At 44.3% G+C, this 26,683-nt stretch overlaps 1 protein-coding gene across 3 annotated transcripts in view; it reads left to right on the top strand.

Moving 5' to 3' along the window:
- LOC137383216 (glutamine-rich protein 2-like) overlaps positions 1-26,683 on the top strand; it is a 190,684-nt gene that overhangs the window by 147,779 nt on the left and 16,222 nt on the right. For all 3 annotated transcript variants that reach the window (XM_068055707.1, XM_068055706.1, XM_068055708.1), the window contains exons 16-17: positions 6,552-6,638; positions 25,423-25,506. In XM_068055707.1, the coding sequence (XP_067911808.1) occupies positions 6,552-6,638; positions 25,423-25,506 (171 nt within the window). The remainder of the gene's footprint in view (positions 1-6,551; positions 6,639-25,422; positions 25,507-26,683) is intronic.

Here is a 26,683-nt window from a genome sequence, read left to right as displayed (position 1 = left end):
AGCATCTGCAGTATTTTGCTTTTATTTTAGTGTTTAATTCACTGCCACTTCTCTTCCAGGAATGCCTACCTTGAAGAAGTTCTGCTCTTCTCTCGGACAGGATTTTCGTCTGTCTCTTTTACCTTGTTCACCTTCATTGCTTTCTATTTCCCTCCTGGTGTTTGATAAGGTGTCTACCAAAACCCGTTTTCACAGCCACATCTCCATCCTCAGTGATTGTCTCCGGCTCCGACTTATTCCACGTGGATTCCAACTGAAGTTTCATCCTTCGTGTTTTGAATCCACCCAGGATTATAGATATCTCCGAGAAATGCAACGTTCCTCGGACTGCTGTTCTCGCCGCATCCTGAGATCTACACTCAGTGCTATGCGCCGCCACATGCCCACACTCGACCTCTCTCTCCAGAAGCACCGCCTCACCTTATCTCAAAGCTGTTCTACTCCGCAGTTTCATTTCATCCTTCGTCTTATCCGATGCATTAACAAAAAACTTTTTCTTCCTTTCACATGTTAAGGAAAGCAAGCTCCAGCAGCTGATGGGGACTAATGCCCCTCCAGATCCTTCTTCCCCTTCACTTCCCTCAGACCCCACCCCTTGCCTTGTATTCACTATACCCTCTGACCTTCCCCTCTCTGACGCCGAACGTTCTGTACTCAGTAAAGGACTCGGCTTTATCCACTTATGACCCCACCTCAATGAATTTCGTGCTCGGCATGACGTTGAGCTCTTCTTCCGTCGCCTTCACCTCTGGGCTCACTTCTTTGACCAGGAGCCCTCCCCCCGACCAGCAGACCCATTCACCTGCCTCCATCATTCTCCCTCTACCTGGACACCTCACTCTGGCCTCTTACCCACTCTTGATCTTTTCATTGAAAACTGTTGGCGAGACATCGGCCGTCTCAATTTCTTTGCCCCCCTCACTCACTCTAACCTGCCCCCCTCTGAACTTGCCACACTCCGTTCTCTCAGGTCTAACCCCGACATTGTCATCAAACCTGCAGATAAGGGTGGTGCTGTTCTTGTTTGGCGTACTGACGTCTACCTGGCAGAGGCTCAACGCCAACTCTCAGACACTTCTTCCTACTTCCCCCTGGACCTTGACCCCATCACTAAACACCACTGAAAAACAGCACACCATTAATATATCGTTTGCCTTTGTTCCATGACCTTCTGGTCAGTTATTCTCTGTGACCTTGTCCTATCAACTCCTCTTTTGTTATCTCTTGCCCCACCCCCCGTTTTACTTGCTTAAAATCTTTTACATTTCTAATATTTGTCAGCTCTGAAGAAGGGTCACTGACCTGAAACGTTAACTCTACTTCTGTCTCCACAGATGCTGCCAGACCTGCTGAGTATTTCCAGCATTTCTTGTTTTTATTTCAGATTTCCAGCATCTGCAGTATTTTGCTTTTATTATCTGGAGTACTGTATACAGTTATGGTCTTATTTGAAAAAGGATATATTTGTGTTAGAAGCAGTTCAGAGAAGGTTCACTCGACTAATTCCAGAGATGAAGGGCTTATCTTATGAAGATAGGTTGAACAGGTTGGGCCTATACCCATTTGGAGTTTAGAAGAATGAGAGGTGATCTTATTGAAATATATAAGATCCTGAGGGGACTTGATAGAGTGGATATCAGGAGAGTGTTTCCTGTTGTGGGGGACACGAGAACGAGGGGATGCAGTTTAAGAATAAGAGGTCTTCCTTTTAAGACTGAGATGAGGAGAAATCTTTTCCCTCAGAGGGTCATTGTCTGTGGAAGTCACTTCTCCAGAAAGCAGTGGAGGCAAGGTCGCTGAATTTATTCAAGGCTGAGTTAGATTTTTGATAGACAATAACACAAGAAATAGGAGCAGAAGTAGACCATATGGCCCATCAAGCCTGCTCTGCCATTCAGTACGATCATGGCTGATCTTGGGCTTCAATTCCATTTTCCTGCCCCCTCCCCATATCCCTCGATTCCCTGCAAGACCAAAATTCTATCTATCCCAGCCTTAAACATACTCAATGACTGAGCATCCACAACCCTCTGGGGTAGAGAATTCCAAAGATTCACAATCCTTTGAGTGTAGCAATTTCTCCTCATTTCAGTCCTGAATGATTAACCCCTTACCCTGAGACCATATCCCCTGTGTTTTAGATTCCCCGACTAGTGGAAACAATCTCTCAGCTTCTACCCTATCAAGCCCTTTCAGAATCTTGTATGCTTCAATTAGATCGCCTCTCATTCTGCTAAACTCCAGAGAATATAGGCCCAATTTACTCAGCCTCTCATCATAGGACAACCCCCTCATCCCAGGGACCAATTTAGTAAATCTTTGCTACACCGCCTACAGTGCAAATATGTTCTTTCTTAAATGTGGAGACCAAAACTGCACACAGTATTCCAGGTGCGGTCTCGCCAAAGCCCTGTACAATTTTAGGAAGACTTCTTTATTCCTGTACTCCAATCCCCTTGAAATAAAGGCTTTCCTCATATCCTGCTGCACCTGCATGCTAACTTTGTGCATTCCTTGTACGAGTACCCCCAAGTCTCTCTGAATGTCAACACTTACCAGTTTCACACCTTTTTAAAAAAAAAATTCTGCTTTTCTATTTTTACGACCAAAGTGAACAAATTCACAACTCCCTACATTATACTCCATTTGCCATCTTGTTGCCCACTCACTTAACCTGTCTCTATCTCTTTGCAGCCTCTCTATGTCCTCCCTGCAGCTTACCTTTCCACTGAGCTTTGTATCATCAGCAAACGTAGATACATTACTCTCTGTCTCTTCATCTAAGTCATTAATATAGAGTGTAAATAGCTGAGTCCCCAACACCGATCCTTGTAGCACCCCACTGTTCTCTGCCTTCCAACTTGAAAATGCCCCATTTATGCCCACTCTCTGCTTCCTGTCTATTAACCAATCCTCTCTCCATGCTAATATATTACCCCAACACCATGAGCCCTTATCTTGCCCATTAATTTTTTATGTGGCAACTTATCGAATGCCTTTTGGAAATCCAGATTTACTACATCTACTGGTTCCCCTTTATATACCCTACTAGTTACATCCTCAAAAAACTCTAATAAATTTGTCAAACAGGATCTCCCTTTCGTAAAATCATGCTGACTTGTTCAAATCATACTATGCTTTTCCAAGTGCAATGTTAAGACCTCTTTAATATTAGTTTCCAGCATCTTCCCAACGACTGATGGTAGGCTAACTGGCCTGTAGTTTCCTGTTTTCTCTCTACCTCCTTTCTTGAAAAGCGGTGTGACATTTGCCAACTGCCAATCTGACGGGACCATTCCTCAATCTAAGGAATTCTGGAAAATCATAGCCAGCACATCCACTATCTCTGTAGCTATCTCTTTTAGAAGCCTAGGATGTAGGCCATCTAGTCCTGGGGACTTGTCAGATTTTAGTCCTTCAACTTTCTCCAATACTTTTTCTCAGCTGATGTCAATATCCTTAATTTCCTCATTCTTTTTAGCCCCTAGGTTACTGCCTATTTCTGGTATTGAACTTGTGTCTTCCACTATGAAGATAGACACAAAATATTTGTTCAATGCCTCTGCCTCGAAGGGACCAACATCTAGTTTAGCTACTCTCTTCCTTTTTATGTACTTATAAAAGCTCTTATAATCTGTTTTTATATTGCTGGCTAGTTTACTCTCATATTCTATTTTTCCCTTTTTATCAATTTTTTGGTGGCCCTTTGCTGGTTTCTAAAACACTCCCAATCCTCAGATTTTCTACTATTTTTTGCAACATTGTAAGCCTCTTCTTTTAGTCTGATACTCTCCTTAACTTGCTGAGTCTTGATGGGTCTTTCTGGACGAGTTTTTGTTTTTGAACGGAATGTACTTTGTTGAACCCTTTGAATTGTTTCTTTAAATGTTTCCCACTGTTCATTTACCGTTATACCCTCCAGTCTATTTGCCCAATTAACCTGAGCCAGTCCTCGCCTCATACCTTAGTAATTGGCTTTGTTTAAGTTTAAGATCCTTGTTTGTGATTGCAATGTGTCACTTTCAAACTGAACATGAAATTCAATGGCAAGGGAGTCAAGAGTTATTGGGGGGCAGACGGGTAGGTGGAGTTGAGACCACAACCTGATCAGCCATGATCTTATCGAATGGCAGAGTAGGCTCGAAGGGCCGAATGGCCTATTCCTGCTCCTAAGTCCCATGTTCCTATGATACGTAGGCAAACCTGCTGGCCATTGGGTGGATGGGCAGTGAGCAACGAAGTGAGGGCAACTAATTAGCCAGCAGGCTGGGACAGGCGTTCAACAAACAAAGAAAGAGTCATAGAAAGAGGGGCAATACTGCTGCTAAACACAAGAGCCCAGCATATGGAGTGAGCCCCAAAAGCTGAACCCTCACAACTTGGGATAAACTGGAAATCACAGCCCGCTGCTTGATGACTGTTCCTTCAGTACCAACTGATGAAATCCTGTCACCCATCATTACTTTGTTGCCCGAGAGCCAGCTGCCACTTCCCACTGCTCTGAAGGACAACTGACTGGAGGCAAGCAGCTGAGGTTTGGAGGGTCTGGCACTTATCTCGCCCGACCCGCCTGATTCCCACTCTGAGTTAAAATCAGGCATACAGTGGATGATTTCTGTTATAGTGCTAGTGCATATTCCACTTATTGTCACGTTAATAGAAGTACAAAAATATAAGAAATACACATCAGAACTGTTCTAATAAATCAAGACACTAAACTGTTATTTCTGTTACCGATTGTGTATTTCCAACATATTTTGTTTTTAGTTTTAAATTTCAGGCATTTTCAGTTGCCTTTATTTTCAACAAGTAAGTAACATTTAAATATTTTTTCTGCTCTAATTTTCTCCTGAACTCTCCAGAAGATAATGCTTCACGATGTTGGGGGGTTGTTACGTGCTGAGCTTCTTTTCTTTATTTGTAGCTATCCTTCGTGTAGACATTAGAGTAGGGGCAGATCTTCCGGCTCCTACACATCCTGGTGCTGGAGAGAGTCGGCCCAGGATTGTCTGGCCTAGACTGAAGGGAAATCCTGGCACAATCCCTCCTTCTGACAGAGCCCAGCACTGGTAGAAGAAATTAGAAAGTCAGGCCTTGGAGAGCAAGACTTTCTGAAATCCAGGGCAGATCAGGTGAAAGGTTCTGATAACACGTCGGTACCTGGGGAGGCGAGCACATAGAAGTTATTTTAAAATTCGTGCCTACACTCTTCAGCTCCTCATTAGGAACTGGAGGAACAGCTACTATGCCGTGTTTTCTGGGCACTTCTACACTGGGGTGCCAAGCTGCACCACAGAATAAAGTGGGTGGCAGGGAAATTTCATGCCCGGCTTAATTAATTGGCGTAATTTAACCTCGTCTATATCTCTGCCACCCAGTCCCCAAAAAAGCCTTCCCCTTTGTCCTAACTTTTGCAGCTGGAGAGGTAGGCATTTTCTGAGGACAGTGCTCAGGAGATCAATTCTAATGAATGTTGTTGGTCTGTTCTGTTATGGAGGGAGCTTTACAGTTAGGCTTCATCCTGCCTTACCTGATGTGCAGGGCTCCATTGATGGTGATCAGGAGCAAGAGCTGACATTGTTTAAATTCCAGGTTTATGGGTACTAAAACCAAAACGTGCACCATTACCTTCAGTATGGCTCGGATTAAGGCCCCAATAATAACTCTGTGGTGGGTAGGTAGCAGAGGGGGGAGGATTTGCAGAGTGGAAACATGCAGTTAAGGGTTTTCCACAGGTCTTGACAAATGTTTCAGCATTTTTCAATAGGTTTCCTACTTGACAGCTAGCCAGCATTCCAACAGTGAAAACCTTATTTTCCTCAATTACATGTCTTTACCATATGGGGAGTGCAGTTTCTACTGTCAGAACTGGCCCACAGAAAGCAGCAAGGAGGTGGCATGCAGCGGACCATGTTCTGAAGTTTCTTTCTGTTTCAATCTCTCCACATCAGCTGAAAACAATTGAGCAGAAGTAAATTTTGAATCCTTGCTTGGGTGTAAAACTGGCATTGTGGATCAGTCGCCCATTATGGAAATCGCCTGACTTTCATGTCAGTTCCCTAACAAGCGATACATCCACAACACCAGTTTTACACTCAGGCAGCCTGTTGAAAATCTTCCCTGGAATGCCTTGTGCTAAGGGTAGTTCCTTTCTAATATCCTTTTATGAATTCACTCTAGTCAGAAAAGTGTTCTTGAAACATTCTCAATGAGCGACATATTTAAAGTCTTGGTAAACTTGCTTTGAAAGGAAATTCTTTTATGTAATTCACTGTGGAATTAATTTTTCTTGAATGGTTTTCTGAGAGAGGTACATTGGATTGAACATTGTAATTTAAATAGTTACAGTATTCGGGGCAACAAATGGCCAGTACCAATAACCATAACCTGGTTAAATCAAATTCTGTTTGAACGTGGATACCTGCGTTATAATCTGGTGCCTGTTGCATGATGTCATATATACCACTTAATACATTGCACTGTCATCTTTATGGGATTATGGGTGTGAACTTTTACATACGTTAACTTCATTTATCTTAATTTATTTGCAGAGAGGAAATCAAATGGAATAAAGCAATATGTGTCTCGGCAGGAAACCTTCCCAGTTTCTCCAAAATGTGTCTACTGCAATCAAACCTGTAAGTTTATTTCTGAGCAAACTGGTCTTAAAATGGTTGCATTGTTAGCCTATTCTGGATATGGCAGAACTTGTTCATATATGTTATTTGATTTATATAAGCTGCTTATTATCTTAGCTTTTTATAAATGAATAATTCTGTGTATTTGAAAGAATTTTGCCACACAAGAGCCTTGTTTATCATGCTAATGTTTTTCACATTAAAATTTCTCATTCATTTGCGTGATAATCCAATTTTATTTGAATAATTTTTCCATCGGGGTCATTGACAAATTTCAGGTACCATTTTTTTCCTTTTTGGAATGCCTGGTCCCAAATAATGAGGCTTCTAAGCATTTACATCTTCAGGGTTTCCCAAAGTGCTTCATAAATTATACTTTTCATATCAAGCATAGTCTTTGTGTCCCGAATGTAAGTACAGCAGCCAATTTGCCTACTGCAAGGTCCAGCAAACAGGAATTGGTGGTGTTGGTTGGGGAATGAATGTTGGTTGTGATACCAGGAGAACTCCCCACTCATCTTTGAACAGTTCCCTGGGATTTTTTATATCCACTTGACTAAGCTGACCAATATTGAGTTAATTTCTATAGTGCATGGAAACATTTTGGGGGTGAAATTGATCTTGGGTGATCGGTCGAAAAGAAAATCAGGCAGGGTGTAAAACAGGTTATCGACTTGCTATTGCCCATTCACTATTGCCCATTTTGCACTACGACCCAAGAGCAATTTTAACCCCTGTAAGTTTCCCAGTGATACCTGTCATTGAGGAGATGTGTGGCAATGTGAGAATTTTCCTCTACTGAGGACCTTTCCAGTCCTGATGCTAAGGCAGCAGAATAAGGTACCATCACAATGTTTCACTCACCAGATTTGGCATTAAACCTTATTTAATATGCAAAGTGAGATCCTGACTTGCGTTGTGCCTACAGACAGGAACAGACCAAAGTTAGCAGTGGGGGAATAGTACACATCTTCAGCTGTTAAAGGGCTTCCAGTCAGAATTAAAGGCATGCATGGATAAAGTTATTATTTCGCCTGTTCAAAGGGTGCAAGAACCTTGAAATACATTTTCAATCTTCCCATGGGTTGTAAGAGGCAAAAAAAAAAGTGGCTGGTAAAATAAACATGAATGCTACTGATGGCACTCTTTGGGCACATGATGGAGTGGGTTAGCAGCTAACCCTTGGTTTGATGACTGATAAAATGGGGTTGCAGCTATGTGGGGTGGATGCGGGAAGGGTTGCCCTGCTTTGACTCCAATAAACCATTAACAAGGCAGCAGGAGGTGGTAGCCAGGGTCAGTGGTGTGTGGGCACCATTCAGAGCCTTGGAACAGAGACAGAAGTGCAAGGAAGCTGCCAAAGTAACACTACTGTTGCATTTTTGGAATTTTGCACAAGATATTTTCTTGAGGTTTAGTATCACAGCGCTTACCCTCTATGGCCTGGAATGTGCCCAGTATCTGGGTAAATGTATTGAGCCCTTAAGTGAACAGAGAAGATTTGTTACTGTATTTTGGCTTAGTGGAAGATCAGGTGTCACCACATGGATTCTTCACCACCTGCAAGCTGGGGGAATAAATGCTATCATGCCATGGCCTAGGCTATAAACTACTGGACAGATAGATTGAACATTAAACAGGTAAATGAATGGTAGAAAAAAATAAAGAATAGAGTAATGGTAATTATATACTTAACTGTACCTTCTTGGAATATAAAGAACAAGACGGTTTTTCCTCCTGCGCTATCACTCAGTAAAAGCTGAACCTTGAAATATGGCCTCTTAACGTATGGGTTAGCTAATGACTGATCCCAAAGTCTCTCTTTGTATGTGGTGGTGTCAAAATGACTTGAGCTGGGCAGAGGCTGCAAAATATAGACCAATAATCTCAAGCAGTTTGGCTGCAAAGACCTCTTCACTTCTCTCAGATCTCACTCATCTTTCCTTGAGTTTTTTTTTAGGACAAAAGGAATTCATCCCAGTATTTGCAGAAATGCAGCTACCATTTACTGGCGGGTTGAAAGACACCTCCCAGCTTGTCCATCTTCTACACAACCAAGGTGGCAAGGTGATAAGCAGCCAGATTGAATAGACTAACACCTTAGTAGATAGATATCAAAACATGATTCTTGGGAGTAATAGGGTTTACAGCCTTTCCCTTGGTGTTTTTGCTAAAGTTATCGCCAGAGACCAGAGAATCCATGGAGAAATTCTACCCCTACACCATTGAAAATACCTTCTGCACACGAGCACCAGCCCATTAAATATATTCCTATCCAGCCTGAGAGAAGAGTTAGTGGTAACTCAACTTTAAATTGACTCTCAGTTTGCTACACCAAGATATTCAAATATATATTGGGAGGTGAAATTCACCCATTTTCAGGCATAAAAACCAGTGTTAAAATGCAGGAATTTCGAGTTATGATCCTGTGCACTGGAACTGCACTAGAAGTTGTTGACTGCTATACTGGTTCAAGTGACAAGTTGACCCAGGGATGACATCTGAAAGAAGTGTTGAACCAATTAAATGATTAAAATTAGGATCCTTCTTCTGTCTTTGGGCCCTTTCAGGATATTTATTTATTTATTTAGAGATACAGCACTGAAACAGGCCCTTCGGCCCACCGAGTCTATGCCGACCAACAACCACCCATTTATACTAACCCTGCAGTAATCCCATATTCCCTACCACCTACCTACATTAGGGGAAATTTACAATGGCCAATTTACCTATCAACCCGCAAGTCTTTGGCTGTGGGAGGAAACCGGAGCACCCGGCGAAAACCCACGCGGTCACAGGGAGAACTTGCAAACTCCGCACAGGCAGTACCCAGAATTGAACCCGGGTCCCTGGAGCTGTGAGGCTGCGGTGCTAACCATTGCGCCACTGTGCCGCCCTTTGTTTTATTCCAGCACCTGAGTCGTTGATCTGGGCCCTGCCTTCAACATTAACAACAACGGCTAACGGCTAAGGAAGTAACCCCAACAAAATCTGGAGTGCAGTCGCATTAGGCAGTTGGTGTTTTCCCTTGTTATCACCTTCCAGCAACTCCTGCAACCGAATTAGCCCCAGAAGTGTAGGCTTTTGTCTTTCCTCTGGACACCGGCCTATGAGGTCGAGAGGGGAGTGCCGATACTAGGCAAGTCTGCACCTCCTAATACCATGCCTAGGCTATGCAATTGTGTCCAATGTCTTTCGTGTCCATTTGGATGCCAACCATTTTGTTCATTCACCCAGCAAATCATGGTGGGAATAGTGGGGCAGCAGGCTGCAGTACTTAAAAAGAACTTCACTTCCAGTCAGTTAAGTCTCTCATTAGTTGTACTCAAGGTGTGACCTGGACTCAGTATTCAAGGTGTGGCCAGACCAGAGCACTGTACAGTTTGATCATCACCTCCATTGACTTGTATTTGACAGTTGGTCTATGCAGTTCAACTTTCTGTTGGCTTTGTTGTTATCTCTGGGTTGTTGCCCGTGCCACGTGCTAGCGAAGAGAGGAATAGGGAGAGAGAGGAGTTGAACACGTGGCTGCAGGGATGGTGTAGGAGGGAGGGTTTTGGTTTCCTGGATAATTGGGGCTCTTTCTGGGGTACGTGGGACCTCTACAAACAGGATGGTCTTCACCTGAACCAGAGGGGTACCAATATCCTGGGGGGGAGATTTGTTAGTGCTCTTCGGGGGGGTTTAAACTAAATCAGCAGGGGAATGGGAACCTAAATTGTAGTTCCAGTGTACAGGCTGTTGAGAGTAGTGAGGTAGGGGATAAGGTTACAGGGACGCAAGAGGGCACTGGCAAGCAAGAACTTGGTTTAAAGTGTGTCTACTTCAACGCCAGGAGCATCCGGAATAAGGTGGGTGAGCTTGCAGCATGGGTTGGTACCTGGGATCCTGATGTTGTGGCCATTTCGGAGACATGGGTAGAGCAGGGGCAGGAATGGATGTTGCAGGTTCCGGGATTTAGATGTTTCAGTAAGAACAGGGAAGAGGGTAAAAGAGGGGGGGGTGTGGCATTGTTAATCAAGGAAAGTATTACAGCGGCAGAAAGGACGTTTGAGGACTCATCTACTGAGGTAGTATGGGCCGAGGTTAGAAACAGGAGAGGAGAGGTCACCCTGTTGGGAGTTTTCTATAGACCTCCGAATAGTTCCAGCGATGTAGAGGAAAGGATAGCGAAGATGATTCTCGACAGGAGCGAGAGTAACAGGGTAGTGGTTATGGGGGACTTTAACTTTCCAAATATTGACTGGAAATACTATAGTTCGAGTACTTTAGATGGGTCTGTTTTTGCCCAGTGTGTGCAGGAGGGTTTTCTGACACAGTATGTGGACAGGCCAACCAGGGGCGATGCCACATTGGATTTGGTACTGGGTAATGAACCCGGCCAGGTGTTCGATTTAGATGTAGGTGAGCACTTTGGCGATAGTGATCACAATTCGGTTAGGTTTACCTTAGTGATGGGCAGGGACAGGTATATACCGCAGGGCAAGAATTATAGCTGGGGGAAAGGAAATTATGACGCGATTAGGCAAGATTTAGGATGTGTAGGATGGGGGAGGAAACTGCAGGGGATGGGCACAAACGAAATGTGGAGCTTATTCAAGGAGCAGCTAATGCGTGTCCTTGATAAGTATGTACCTGTCAGGCAGGGAGGAAGTTGTCGAGCGAGGGAGCCGTGGTTTACTAAAGAAGTTGAAGCGCTTGTCAAGAGGAAGAAGGCGGCTTATGTTAGGATGAGACGTGAAGGCTCAGTTAGGGCGCTTGAGAGTTACAAGCTAGCCAGGAAGGATCTAAAGGGAGGGCTAAGAAGAGTAAGGAGAGGACACGAGAAGTCATTGGCGGATAGGATCAAAGAAAACCCTAAGGCTTTCTATAGGTATATCAGGAATAAAAGAATGACTAGAGTTAGAACAGGGCCAATCAAGGATAGTCGTGGGAAGTTGTGTGTGGAATCAGAGGAGATAGGGGAAGCGTTAAATGAATATTTTTCGTCAGTATTTACAGTAGAGAAAGAAAATGTTGTCGAGGAGATTACTGAGATACAGCCTACTAGGCTAGATGGGATTGTGATTCACAAGGAGGAGGTGTTAGCAATTTTGGAAAGTGTGAAAATAGATAAGTCCCCTGGGCCAGATGGGATTTATCCTAGGATTCTCTGGGAAGCCAGGGAGGAGATTGCAGAGCTGTTGTTGTTGATCTTTATGTCGTCATTGTCGACAGGAGTAGTGCCGGAAGACTGGAGGATAGCAAATGTTGTCCCCTTGTTCAAGAAGGGGAGTAGAGACAGCCCTGGTAATTATAGACCTGTGAGCCTTACTTCGGTTGTGGGTAAAATGTTGGAAAAGGTTATAAGAGATAGGATTTATAATCATCTTGAAAAGAATAAGTTCATTTGCGATAGTCAGCACGGTTTTGTGAAAGGAAGGTCGTGCCTCACAAACCTTATTGAGTTTTTCGAGAAGGTGACCAAACAGGTGGATGAGGGTAAAGCCGTGGATGTGGTGTATATGGATTTCAGTAAGGCGTTTGATAAGGTTCCCCACGGTAGGCTATTGCAGAAAATACGGAAGTATGGGGTTGAAGGTGATTTAGAGCTTTGGATCGGAAATTGGCTAGCTGAAAGAAGACAGAGGGTGGTGGTTGATGGCAAATGTTCATCCTGGAGTTTAGTTACTAGTGGTGTACCGCAAGGTTCTGTTTTGGGGCCACTGCTGTTTGTCATTTTTATAAATGACCTGGATGAGGGTGTAGAAGGGTGGGTTAGTAAATTTGCGGATGACACGAAGGTCGGTGGAATTGTGGATAGTGTCGAAGGGTGTTGTAGGGTACAGAGGGACATAGATAGGCTGCAGAGCTGGGCTGAGAGATGGCAAATGGAGTTTAATGCGGAGAAGTGTGAGGTGATTCACTTTGGAAGGAGTAACAGCAATGCAGAGTACTGGGCTAATGGGAAGATTCTTGGTAGTGTAGATGAGCAGAGAGATCTTGGTGTCCAGGTACATAAATCCCTGAAAGTTGCTACCCAGGTTAATAGGGCTGTTAAGAAGGCATATGGTGTGTTCGCTTTTATTAGTAGGGGGATCAAGTTTCGGAGCCACGAGGTCATGCTGCAGCTGTACAAAACTCTGGTGAGACCGCACCTTGAGTATTGCGTGCAGTTCTGGTCACCGCATTATAGGAAGGATGTGGAAGCTTTGGAAAGGGTGCAGAGGAGATTTACTAGGATGTTGCCTGGTATGGAGGGAAGGTCTTACGAGGAAAGGCTGAGGGACTTGGGGTTGTTTTCGTTAGAGAGAAGGAGGAGGAGAGGTGACTTAATAGAGACATACAAGATAATCAGAGGGTTAGATAGGGTGGATAGTGAGAGTCTTTTTCCTCGGATGATGATGGCAAACACGAGGGGACATAGCTTTAAGTTGAGGGGTGAAAGATATAGGACAGATGTCAGAGGTAGTTTCTTTACGCAGAAAGTAGTAGGGGCGTGGAACGCCCTGCCTGCAACAGTAGTAGACTCGCCAACTTTAAGGGCATTTAAGTGGTCATTGGATAGACATATGGATGAAAATGGAATAGTGTAGGTCAGATGGTTTCACAGGTCGGCGCAACATCGAGGGCCGAAGGGCCTGTACTGCGCTGTAATGTTCTAATTCTAATTCTTTGTTGATTGCTGCTGTGCAATGACTGGGCATGTTGAGCTTTGATATTGGTAAGACTCCAAAGACACTTTCAGCTTCTTCCTTTGTAATTTCAACACCATTTGTGAAGTATGTATATAGCCCATTTTTCTTTGTATGTGCAAACTTTTAACTTATCTGCATCAAATTCCATCTGTCATGGTTCATCGAATGCATTTTTGCTTCAGTTTATTTGGTCATTTCTGGGCTACTACTAGTAATTCCACCATCTCTCCGAGTTTGGTAGTCTCTGCAAATTCAATTAATTTGTATTCAGGATGCATCATTGATGTAAATTTAAAATAGTAATGGTTCTAACACTAAACTTTGTGGCATCACACTCAGTACTTCCTCTAATTGACATTACTCCTCCAGCCAATATCCATTGGGATAGAAATTGGTATGCGGTACACCCATTTTTGCACATAAAATGGGTGCAAAGAATCCCAAAATTAGCAGTGGGACATCTGCTGCTGAAACCCTCATCCATGCCTTTATTATATTTTAGCTTGACTATTCCAAAGCACTCCTGGCCGGCCTTCCACATTCTGCCCTCCATCAACTTGAGGTCATCCAAAACTCTGCTGCCTATGTTTGAACTCCCACCAAATCCCATTCCCCTATCACCCCTGTGCTCACTAACCTACATTGGCTTCTGATTAAGCAACAGGTCAATTTAAAAAATTCTCTTCCTTGTTTTCAAATCCCTCCATGGCCTCACTCCTCCCTATCTCTGTAATATCCTCCAGCCCTACAACCCTCCGAGGTATTTGTATTCCCCTAATTCTGGCCTCTTGGGTATCCCTATTTTAATTAGTCCACCATTGGTGGCCAAGCCTTCAGCTGCCTAGGCCCTGAGCTCTGGAATTCCCTTCCTAAATCTCTCTGACTCTCTACCTCGCTTTCCTTCTTTAAGTCGCTCCTTAAAACCTACCTATTTAATCAAACTTTTGGCCATCTGCCCTAATATCTCCTTGTCTGGGTCAGTGTCAACTTTTCTTTATAAAAAAAGAAAAACAGAAAGTGCTGGAAATACTCAGCATGTCGGGCAGCATCTGTGGAGAGAGAAACAGAGTTATTGTTTCAGGTCTGTGACCTTTCATCAGAGGTCACAGACCTGAAACGTTAACTCTGCTTCTCTCTCCACAAATGCGGCCAGACCTGCTGAGTATTTCCAGCACTTTCTGTTTTTATTTCGATTTTCAGCATCTGCAGTATTTTGCTTTTATTTTTTGTTGTAACACTCCTGTGAAGCACCTTGGGACATTTTATTATGTTAAAGGCACTACATAAATACAATTGTTGTTGGGATGGCCTGCGCCCAGTCTTCACAGGTTTCTGCTCCACTGCCAAATTCTTGGTGATTATTCAGCCCCGCTTCCCCAAAACAAGCCTGGCCCCTTGGATATGCAAATTTGAGCCCTTTGTGACTGTTAAGGAGGCTATTCGGAAATTAGTCCATGGAGCAGACCGCTCAGGATTCTTCAGTGGCTCCAACACCTGCCAACAAATGGTAAGCGATTGGTATTTAAAAAAAAATAAATAACATTGTCTTTGGAAAAGGATGAGCAGGAGTGCTGTGCTCAATTCCACAGACCTGGCAATTGGTGCCCCCATTGCTGGAACCAACCCTCCTCCTGGAAATTACCTGAGGGCCACTGCCAGCATCCCAAAATTTGTTTTCCTTGTTTGGCGACCTGCCTGTGGAGGCATGATGGATGGAAGCTCACCCAAAGATGTAGCTGAGAGTTGAGGTCCAATTTTGGGCCAAATTGGGCCTCTCTGAGGCTTGCGGAACACTGAGCCTGGGCCCGAAAACAACCCTCTGATCAGCTCCTTAATGGCTGGGTATGAACTAAGAGCTTGCCCATACATTGTAAGTGAAACAGAGTTACTGACTGGCTGCTTGGAGACAAGGAATATCCACTTAAAATGTGGCTGATGACACCTTTCAGGAACCTGAGGAATGAGATCCAGGAGAGATAGAGTGAAAGCCATGTGGCAACCAGGTATGTCAATGAGCAAGCTGTCAGCATGCTGAAGATGTACTTCAGGGACAGATCTGGAAGTGCCCTTCAGTATGCAGCAGCCAGGGTCTCTAGAATGATCCTGGTGTGCTGCACTCTGCACAACATTACACAGAAGTGCGTTCGGACCTGCAGGAGGAACAAAGCACAGACCATATTCAGAGGATTCTGAGGAAGGTGATGAGGATAATGCACCACCAGTGGCACACAGGGATTACTGGGCTGCCCTGATTATTGCTCCACCAGTGCACCCATCTCACAATGTCATGCAAAAGCCACTCTTCGAGCCCCTGACGTCCACCCCATATCACTAACACAAAGCCATCCTGCAAACAACCAACTTCCCCTTCACAGGCCCAAATTGGTCTGATGAAAGGTCACTGACCTAAAACATTTACTCTGCTTCTCTCTCCACAGTTGCTGCCAGACCTGCTGAGTATTTCCAGCACTTTTTGTTTTTATCCCAAAGTGGTCACCGTCAACTCAGGTCTGCCCATTCATCAGCAAACAACTGAAACGGCCATTGGCTAACTAGCAACCAAGAAGGGGCAGGACAGGAAAATGGTGCAACACAATAATATTTTATGCTTCAAATGAGGAAAAGAAACATAACAATATAAAAATGTGCAAGATATTATCTGAACTCTAAAGTTTTGTGCTAGGGCCACTGCTTTTTTGCTATATATAAATAACATGGATATTGAAATACAGAGTAAAATTTCAAAATTTGCCAACGATACCAAACTTTGAGGTGTGGCAGACAGTGAGGATGATACCAGTCGACTGCAACAGGACATAGATGGCTAGCAGAATGGGCAGGACAAGTGGCAGATGGAATTTAGTACAAGGAAGTGTGAGGTGATGCATTTTGGCAGAAGAAATAGGAAGAGGCAAAAAAGACAATGGAACAGCTCTAAAGAGTGTGCAGGGACAGGGGCACCTTGTGGTCCATGGGAAGAGTTCCTTGAAGGTGGCAGGACATATTGAGAGAGTAGTTAGCAAAGCATATGGGATCTTGGGCTTCATAAATACTGAGTGAAAAAGCAGGGAAGTTATGCTGAACTTTTATAAAGCTCTGGTTAGGCCACAACTAAAGTATTGTGTCCATTTCTGGTCACCACACTTTAGGAAGGATGTGAGGGTCCTTGAGAGGGTGCAGAGGAGATTTATACCTGAATGGTTCCAGGGATGAGGGATTTTAGCTACAAGTTTAGGTTAGAGAAACTGGGATAAGAACATAAGAAATAGGAGTAGGAGTAGGCTATTCAGCCCCTCAAGCCTGCCCTGCCATTCAATAAGATCATGGCTGATTTGTCCCAGGCCTCAACTCCTCTTTCGGGCCTGCTCTGCCTAACCCTTGACTCCCCGAGATTTCAAAAATCTATCTACCTCCTCCTTAAATACATTTAGTGACCTAGCCTCCACAACTGTCTGAGGCAGAGAATTCCAGAGATTCACCACCCTCTGAGAGAGGAAATTCCTTTGCATCTCAGTTTTAAATGTTTGCCCCCTTATTCTGTAGTTATGTCCCCTAGTTTGAGATTTCCCCCACTTGTGGAAACATCATCTCAACATCTACCCTGTCGAGCCCCCTTAAAATCTTATATGTTTCTATAAGATCACCTCTCATTCTTCTAAACTCCTATGAATAAAGGCCTAACCTGTTCAGCCGTTCTTGATAAGACATCCCCTTCATCCCAGGAATCAGCCTAGTGAACCTTTTCTGAACTGCCTCCAATGCTAGTATATCCTTCTTTAAATACGGGTACCGAAACTGTATGCAGTACTCCGGGTGTGGCCTCACCAACACCCTGTACAGTTGTTCTCCGTGGAGCAAAGGAGCAAACTGTTCCCTTTAGCTGATGATACAAGGACTAGGGGACACAGATTTAAGGTTTTGGCCAAGAGATGCAGAGTTGGGGGGATGTGAGGAAGTACTTTTTTTATGCAGCAAGTGGTAATGACCTGGAACTCACTACCTATGAGGGTGAAGGAAACAGAGGCAATGATGGATTTCAGAAGAAAATTAGATGGGCACTTGAGGGAAATAAAATTGTAGGGCTATGGGGATAGAGCGGGGAATGGGACTAACTGGATTGCAAGGATGTTTCCCCTGGCTGGGGGGTGGGGTGGAGGGTTCTAGAACCAGGGGACATAGTCTCAGAATAAGGGGTAGGCCATTTGGGACTGAGATGAAGAAGAATTTCTTCACTCAGAGGGTGGTGAATCTTTGGAATTCTGTACCCCAGAGGGCGGTGGAGGCTCAGTCAGTGAGTATGTTCAAGACAGAGATTAATAGATTTCTAGATATTAAAAGCATCAAAAGATAGGGAGATAATGCAGGAAAATGTTGTTGAGGTAGAAGATCAGCTATGATCTAGTTGTATGGCAGTGCCGGCTTGAGAGGCCGAATGGCCTGCTTCTGCTCCTATTTCCTATGTTCCTGTGTTTTACAGAGAGCTGACATGGACACGATAGGCCGAAAGGCCTCTTTCTGTGCCGTAATGACTCTGTATCTATGTGTAACTACAAATGTTACTCTTCCTTTTCCTGATTCTTCTACATGATGAACCTCTGTAGGTTGAGCAGTGGTAGAGACAGGCTGCTCACATTCCCTGCTCTGATGCTGTTGGCTGCAGCTCTCTGGGATCTGAAGCCCAGGTAGACTCCACCAAAGACTGCTCCACTTGCACCTGTACAGGGGCAGACTTAACATTGGGACACAAAGCAATATGCTGGGTACTGACTCAGGGGGTGAGAAGTGGAAATGTTTTGAGCAGAGTCCCCACTTCATCCCCCTTTCACCATCACCCCTGTCATGGCCCAGTCACACTTCACTACTACCATTGTGCAGGGCAACACTTTACTGCAGATCAGTGAGGCTCTGTAAGGCCAAGGCTGGGGTATCATTCATCCTATTTAAGATGGCATTCAGAATCTCCAAGCCTTGTTACAGGCCTGCCTGCACTTGATCAGTTGCCACATTTGATGCTCCATGCAGTTGGCCACTCTATCCACGGAAGAAGACATTATCGCAAAGGCCTGCAACAGCATCTCACTCATGAAGGAGACTCCTCTGCAATCATGGTCAGTGTGTTTGGAAAGCTTCTCGTAACATTGCACATTCTGTCATTCTCTGCTGCCGCTCAAGGATTCTTGCTTCATTAACAGCCCCGCGATACAGCATCTGTGTCCAGCTGAGCAGAGCTTGGAGAGGGCTGCCTTCCGACTCTCCATTGCTGTCCCTGCCTCTGCCATCTGCTCTTGCTCACTTGTGAAGTGTCAGTTGCCAGGTGAAAACCCAATTATCTCTCTTACAGGTCCCACAAAAGTGTGAGTACCTGAGCTGGACCATGGTCTGTATGAGTCCTGTGGCGGTGCACCCTAAGTGGAATTGAGGAGGCAGCAACAGCAACCTCCACCAACTGCTGCTAGATGCGCGAAAGTCCTGTGGGGGATAAAAGATAAGAGTGAGTACTACCAGGGAAGAATGCTTGACGTTATCATTATGAATACGATCATATTTCACTCACTGTTGACATCAAGTCAGCATGAATGAGTGTTGGATGCCATGAGGCTGTCTGATATTTAATTCTGTCACCAGGTAGCTGGCAGACCCCCATCTTTGACAGACTCTATTGATCTCCAGCGCCACCTCCTTCTCTGGAGGTGTTATTTGTGTGATGTTTGGAGGGCCACTTTCTGTTCTCTACCTCTCTCTGTTTCTCTGTGCAAGGAGGGAATGAAGAGATCTATGATGGAATGTGTTCACCCAATGGATGGAGAGCAATTGTTGAGGGTGATTGAGGGAGGCATGTGAAATTGCATGAGGATGAGGGTGTGGGAGTGCTGGATGGATAGATGAGAAAGTGCATAGACAGAGAAGGATAGGTGCAACTGCGAGGTAAGTGGGTGTGAGGAGCGATTGTACTGCTGTAAGCATGAGAAGGCAGAGTGAGGGGAGGGGTGATAGACACATTAGGATGTAGGTGAATGTGCCACTGTACTCACCTTTCCTGCCCTGCTTAGGTCATTAAACCACATCCTGTATTGGATCCAGGAGTATGGCACTATCCATCCTGCTGCTGACCCCTTTGCCACCAGCAACCTGCAGCCTTCTCCAGATCCTCACAGCCCCAGTACCACATCCAGGGAGGCATCTGTGAAGCGGGCCGCAGCCTTTGACCGCCTCGCTTCCATTTCTGACCTTCCTCCTCTCTTCTTCCCAACTTCAACTGCTTGCATGCTCGGATTGTCTCTTTAAATTATGCATTTGAGATTGCATCTTGCAAGTCCAAATATGCTGCTAATGCTGATCGGACAGAAGACACAAAATTAAAATGCAATGAATTGGCCGTGTTATTTCATATTTCCGAGTTTCCCTATCATTCCCACCCTGCCATTCCCAGCCATCTGCACATTAAAATCCAGCCCTCTGTCTGAACTGGGTTCATGTTCCACTCCAAAACTTGAGCACCATATTAATTAATGTTAATCTGAAGAAATACTTAAATTTTGGAGGTGGCATCAATGTTCCCTCTAACTTTGTTTGCTTTGTGTGGCCGGCTTATTGCACTGCGCGGTCCCTTTACAATTGACACTCGGCCATGCATGCGTGCATTTTAAAAGGAATATTACACGTTTTTTGCATGGCACATTCTAGATTGCTGTCAGGCCGTGCACCCATGCAGTTTAGAGGGACATTTGATGCCATACTTCAGATGAAACAATAAACTGTAACTGTCTTCCTGTTCTGATGATTCAGGTGAATGTTAACGGACCAATGGCATTACTTGAAGAAGAGCAGGGAGTTCACGTCTATCAACATTCCTCCATCGAGGCAAGTTGAGAGTGACTTCCCTGGACATCAAGGCAGCATTTGACTGAATATGGCATCCAGGAGTCCTTGCAAAATTGAAGTTCGTAGAGAATTGGGGAAAACTCCGCACTGGTTCGAGTACCACAAAGGAAGATGGTTGTGGTTGTTGGAGGCCAATCATCTCAGCCTCAAGATGTTGCTGCAGGAGTTCCTCAGGGTAGTGTCCTAGGCCCAACCATCTTCAGCTGCTTCATTAATAATCTATCCTCCATCATAAGGTCAGATGTGAGGATGTTTGCTGATGATTGCAGAGTGTTCAGTACCATTCAAGACTCCTCAGATACTGAAGCAGTCCATGCATGTATGCAGCAAGACCTGGACAACATTCAGACTTGGGTTGATAAGTGGAAAGTAACATTCGCGCCACACAAGTGCCAGGCAGTGACCATCTCCAACAAGAGAGAATCTTACCATCTCTCCTTGACATTAAATGGCATTACTATTGCTGAATCCACCACCATCAGTATCTTAGGGGTCACCATTGAGCAGAAACTTAACTGGACCAGCCATATATGCTGTGACGACGAGAACAGGTCAGAGGCTGGGAATTCTGTGGCAAGTAACTCCCCTCCTGTCTCCCCAGTGCCTGTCCACCATCTACAAGTGAGGAGTGTGTTGGAATACTCTCCACTTGCCTGGATGGGTGCAGCTCCAACACTCAAAAAGCTCGACACCATCCAGGACAAAGTAGCCCACTTGATCGGCATCCCATCCACCACCTTAAACATTCACTTCCTCCACCACTGACGCACAGTGGCAGTGGTGTGTACCATATACAAGATGCACTGCAGCAACTCACCAAGCCTCCTTCGACAGCACCTTCCAAACCTGTGACCTCCGACGCCTAGACGGACAAAGCAGCAGATGCATGGGAACACCATCACCTGCAAGTTCACCTCCAAGCCACACACCATCCTGACTTGAAACTATATCACCATTCCTTCACTGTCACTGGGTCAAAGTCCTGGAACTCCCTTCCTAACAGCACTGTGGGTGTACCTACACTCCAAGGACTGCAGTGGTTCAAGAAGGCAGCTCACCACCACCTCTTCAAAGGCGATTAGGGATGGGGAACAAATGCTGGCCTTGCAAGTGATGCTCATGTCCTATAAACAAATAAAAAATAAATAATTAAAACAGTTCATTAAATAAGAACAGAAGATGCTGTAAATACTAAGTAGATCTGGTAGCAGCTGTGGAGATAGAAACAAGAGTTAACAAGCTGAATTTTCCTGGTTGGTCACGATCCCAGTGTCTGGCTCCATTGCAGGTCAAGAACCCGGAAGTGGCTTTGGCCTGATGTTGGTCGCAATCTTCCCGGAAGCGGCCGATTAAGAAGCACCCTCCGGAGTCTCATCCAGTAAAGGGCAGTGGGCAGGACCAGGGAACCAGCAGTCCAGTAAGTGGGATTGCAGTGATGTTCAGCCAGCAGCCCCACCTGGAGAGGGGGGTAATGCCAGTGTAGGTAGGAGAAAGTGAGGGCATCTCAAGATGGGGGCATCCTCTGAAGAATTATAAAATTGTAAAAAAAATAAGTCTTGCCGCAGCTGTCAGCAACATTGTGGAAGGGAAACCCCTCCACAGGGTGGCCTGCAGCTGCAGCTGTAACCCACTGTTCTGCGTGGCTCCAAGAAGTGGGGATTTAAAGGAGATGTCAGTGGCCAGGCTTCGGCCTCAGTGGAGGGCCCAACAGTGTCACTGAATTTCCCCAAGTGAGGACTTAATTGAATCTAATTAGCTATCAGCCACTGCCAGGCTGGTAGCCGATACCAGTCAGACCCGAGCTCTGGCAAGATCGCTCCGAGGCAGGATCACACTGGGAAGCTGCCCGACGCAAGATTCTCTAATTTTGCTCATGGTCCCGCCTCCAAACCCTTCGCTGTGGGACTGGGAAAATTCAGACCAATTTTTTAGTTCGATGAACCCAAATTCATTGAAACAGTTCCTACTCGCCATTCATCTCATTGTTTGGAGAATCTGTTCAAAATTACTGTTGTAACTGCTGTTACGATCGAGGCGGGAGGAGTGCACTGTTTATTCTAGTTCCACTTCTCCACGGGTCACAACATATATTAAAAATTTTTCCCATTTACCGATACAATCAATCATAGACTCTATTTTTATCCCAGAATAAAACACACCAACCAGGCTTCTTTAATAAACAACAAGATAATCAGTTTATTATAAAACAAGGCTTAACCAGTAATGAAGTAAAGCAGAAACACACAGACTGAAATATTAAAGTTCCCTTTTTACCTTAGCCCCACATACTCACACACACACACATACACTGGTTAACTAGAAAAATAAAGGGATTTTTATTTCTCGAGCTCTATTACAGACAAAAAAACACTTGGGCTGAATACTTACTCATTCTTAAAGAAACAGCAGATGAGATATGTTGTGTTCTAAAACTGACATACAGTCTGGCCTCTGAATACATACTAACATACGAATTGGGAGCTGAAGTAGGCCATTCGGCCCCTCGAGCCTGCTCCGCCATTCAATAAGATCATGGCTGATCTGTTTGTGTTTCAAATTCCATACTCTCATCTACCCCCAATACCCCTTGATTCCCTTGCCTAACAAGAATCTAGCTATCTCTACCTTAAAAATATTTAATGTCCTCGCCTCCACCACCTTCTAAGGCAGCGAGTTCCAAAGTCGCACAACCCTCTGAGAGAAAACATTTCTCCTCATCTCTGTCCTAAAAGGGGGTCCCCTAATTTTAAAATAGTTCCCCCTAGTTCTGGACTCACCAACAAGAGGAACATCCTCTCCACATCCACCTTGTCAAGACCTTTCAGGATCTTATAAACTTCAATCAAGTCTCTCCTCACTCTTCTAAACTCCAGTGAAAATAAGCCCAGTCTGTCCAACCTTTCCTCATGTGGACGGGTCACTGGGATCTTTTAGAACAATTCTTTTCAGGCGGCGTTGAGAATTAATTTAGCAGGCTTTTCTTCAAAGACATGAGACAGGATAAGTTGGCACAGTGGACTTCTCACGGTCTTTTAGAAAGGTGCTGGAAAGCTGAGCTGCGTTGTGGTCTTCTCTTCTTCCTTGGGAATTCTCTTCTCTACTTGGAAGTTCTCTCCCTTTTTATACAGTTCAATCCTAACTCAAAACAATTCAAAAGCAAAACTGGAAACAGATGGTCAACCTTTTGACCTCCATCAATCTTGACCTGCCACTTCTTCGTAAATAACTTCTCCAGCTGTCCAAAGTTCTCTGTTATTTATTGAACTGGAAGTCAGGTGGTTTCGCCGAAAGGCTTGTTGTTGTTGCTGGAAGTCAGGTGGTTTCCCGGAAAGGCTTGTTTTCCTCAAGACTTTTCAGGTACCCCTTTTAAAAAAGCATTTCCAGGGACTGTTTTTCAAAGTCAAGTGACCTTTGAAAACCCCAAAGTTTAACATTTCTTCAATCTTTCAAAAATGATTCCCCAAAAAATATATTTAACAAAACACAGAAGCGCTTTTGTAACACTGCCTACATAAGAGTTGCTATATTTCAATTCATTATATGTGACATGCATTTTGAGATTTTTTTAAGAGGCACTATATAGATTCAAGTCCTTTTCCTTCAGAAGGTTTCCTAAGCCAGAACCCTAAATATATGGAATAAAAGCAAGAAATGCTGGAACCACTCAGCAGATCTGGCAGCATCTGTGAAAAGAGAAGCAGAGTTAACGTTTCGGGTCAGTGACCCTTCTTCGGAACTGACAAATATTAGAAAGTCACAGGTTAATAAGCAAGTGAGGTGGGGGTGGGGCAAGAGATAACAAAAGAGAAAGTGTAGATTGGACAAGGCCACATAGCTGACCAAAAGGTCATGGAGCAAAGGCAAACAATATGTTAATGATGTGTTGAAAGACAAAGCATCAGTACAGATTAGGTGTTAACGGACTGAATATTGAACAGCAGCAAGTGCAAACCTGAAAAAAAACAGTGGGTAAGCAAACTGAACAAACTAAGATGAAATGAAATAAATGCAAAAAAAAGGATTGTAAAAATGAAAAAAGAAAAAATAACTAAAAATGAAAGTAAAATGGGCTGTCATGCTCTGAAATTATTGAACTCAATGTTCAGTCCGGCATGCTGTAGTGTGCCTAATCGATAGATGAGATGCTGTTCCCTAAATATATGGAATTGAATTGGCCATGTTTAGGCAAGGGTTACTGGTTGCTCAGTGGATAACACTTTCGCCTCTGATTTAGAAGATTGTGTATTCAAGTCCCACTCCAGAGACCTGAGTACAAAAATCAAGGCTGGCATTCCAGTACTGAGGGAGTGCTGCACTGTCAGAGGTGCCATCTTTCTGACCGAGGCCCCATTTGCCTTCTCAACTGGACATAAAAGATCCCTTGGTGCTATTTTAAAGAAGAGCAAGGGAGTTATCCCCAGTGTCCAAACCAATCAACATTACAAAAACAGATTATCTGGTCATTATTACATTGCAGGAAAGTTATGCTGAATCTTTATAAAGCACTGGTTAGGCCCCAACTGGAGTATTGCGTCCAGTTCTGGTCACCACACTTCAGGAAGGATGTGAGGGTGCAGTGAAGATTTACAGAATGGTTCCAGGGATGGAGGGCCGCAGGTGTAATAGGTCAGTGCCAAAAGATTCTTGATTCTACATGATAAACAGTCCGCATTTGAGTATTAAAGAGTTTTCCTACTAACACAGCTAAAAGGGAGGGGCTGGGAAATTGGGGCTTTTTTCTAATTTTTTGGGTGTAAAATGCCAGGGAAATGATCGGTTCTGCAGGGCGCTGTCCTGGGCCCCAATGATGCCTGAAATATGTTGAATCCCTTGTTTGATTGTCCTTGGCAGCTGCCTAAAACAAGCATCAGGTCCCTTGCATATATTAAAGATGGGCCTAAAGCTTGTTTCAGGAGCACTCCTCAATTAGTAAGCAGTTGTTACTATTCTGTCCACACTTTATCTGGTAAATTGAATATGATAAGTTGGCTACAGTGTTATTTGTATATCTAAGTAATCTAAGACTGGATATTATAAACTGGACAATATAACAGTAATAGTTTGTATTTGTGTGACATTTTAACTTGTTATTTAAATAGACTAATGTCTCTTAAATTGGAGGCCAACAGGATGTCCTGCAATATCATCAATGGGGATTTCTAGGCTATGTGTATATTATCGAGGACTTTATGTAATTTTATTTATTTTTGATTTCAATTTTTCAGGTATGCCACCTCGTGCTGTTGAGCCATGTCTTACACAACTGAGGCCTTTGCCACAAGAAATTTCAAATGTGTGTCGATGCCTAGGTGTGTCATTTTTAATGAATGTAAAGGAGTATTTTATGCAGGCGACTGGATAGCAGAGTAGACTAGACTTTCAGCCCAAGAGCTCAGGCTTCAATCTGGCCAAACTGATAGCTATCTCCTGAACTGGCTGTGCAGATCCAATGTGAAGTATGTTTGGGTTCAGTGGCCATGGTCATAGCACAATACTGCGTCTAATTCGGATACCAGTTGAGGTCAAAATCGGCAATTTCAGTCTTCTGGGGGTGAGACTTAAACTAAGTTATTGGGATAAAGTAGAGAGAGCTTTACTCTGCATGTAATGGGGAGGTGGTGGCAGAGTGGTAATATCACTGGACTAGTAAACCCGAGGCCTAGGCTAATGCTCTGGGGACATGGGTTCAAATCCTACCATGGTAGATGGTGAAATTTGAATTCAATTAATAAATCTGGAATTAAAAAGCTAATGGTGACCATGAAACCATTGTTGATTGTTGTAAAAAAAAAACATCTGGTTCACTATTGTCCTTTAGGGAAGGAAATCTGCTGTCCCTGGTCTGGCCTATATGTGATTCCAGACCCACAGCAATGTGGTTGACTCTTAACTGCCCTCTGAAATGGCCCAGCAAGCCACTCAGTTCAAGGGCAATTAGGGATGGGCAACAAATGCTGGCCTTGCCAGCAGTGCCCACATCCCATGAAAGAACAAAAACAGATCTGACCTGGAAATATTTCTCACTGACAACCAGAATTTTAACTCTTCAGGAATCAGGCATGTGGGGGCCAAGGCGAGTGACAAGTCATCCTGGCCATGGCAGCATGAGGCCTGGGAGCTTTTAACTCCCAAGTCTCGTTTCCATGGTTTGATCAACCTCCCACTGTCATCCAGCAGGAGGTAGGTGAGGGTTGTCAGGCAGAGGGAGGCCACCACTTAGGACCAAAGAAATGGTCCCCAGAAGTCTGGTAAGTTGATCGGGGCAGAGAACAGGGGCACGGGGTGCCTAACTTTCCTCTGGGTCAGGGGTGAGTTCTGCAGCTGCAAGAGAAAAGTTAAGCAAAAGTAGAAAGATTTAGGTTTTTAGGCCTCATCTAGCCCCGATTAAAACTGTTTCCTTGCTCATGCACACAGTTAAAATTGCTGTTGGGTCCCATTGATGTCTTTGGAGCCCGGTCTATATATTTAGAGAAGGACTCAAGGATA

The sequence above is a fragment of the Heterodontus francisci genome, chromosome 24 (assembly GCF_036365525.1).
Source record: "Heterodontus francisci isolate sHetFra1 chromosome 24, sHetFra1.hap1, whole genome shotgun sequence".
Classification (NCBI taxonomy): Eukaryota; Metazoa; Chordata; class Chondrichthyes; order Heterodontiformes; family Heterodontidae; genus Heterodontus; species Heterodontus francisci.
Note: the sequence above shows the minus strand (reverse complement) of the source record. Positions and strands in the feature narration are given on the sequence as shown.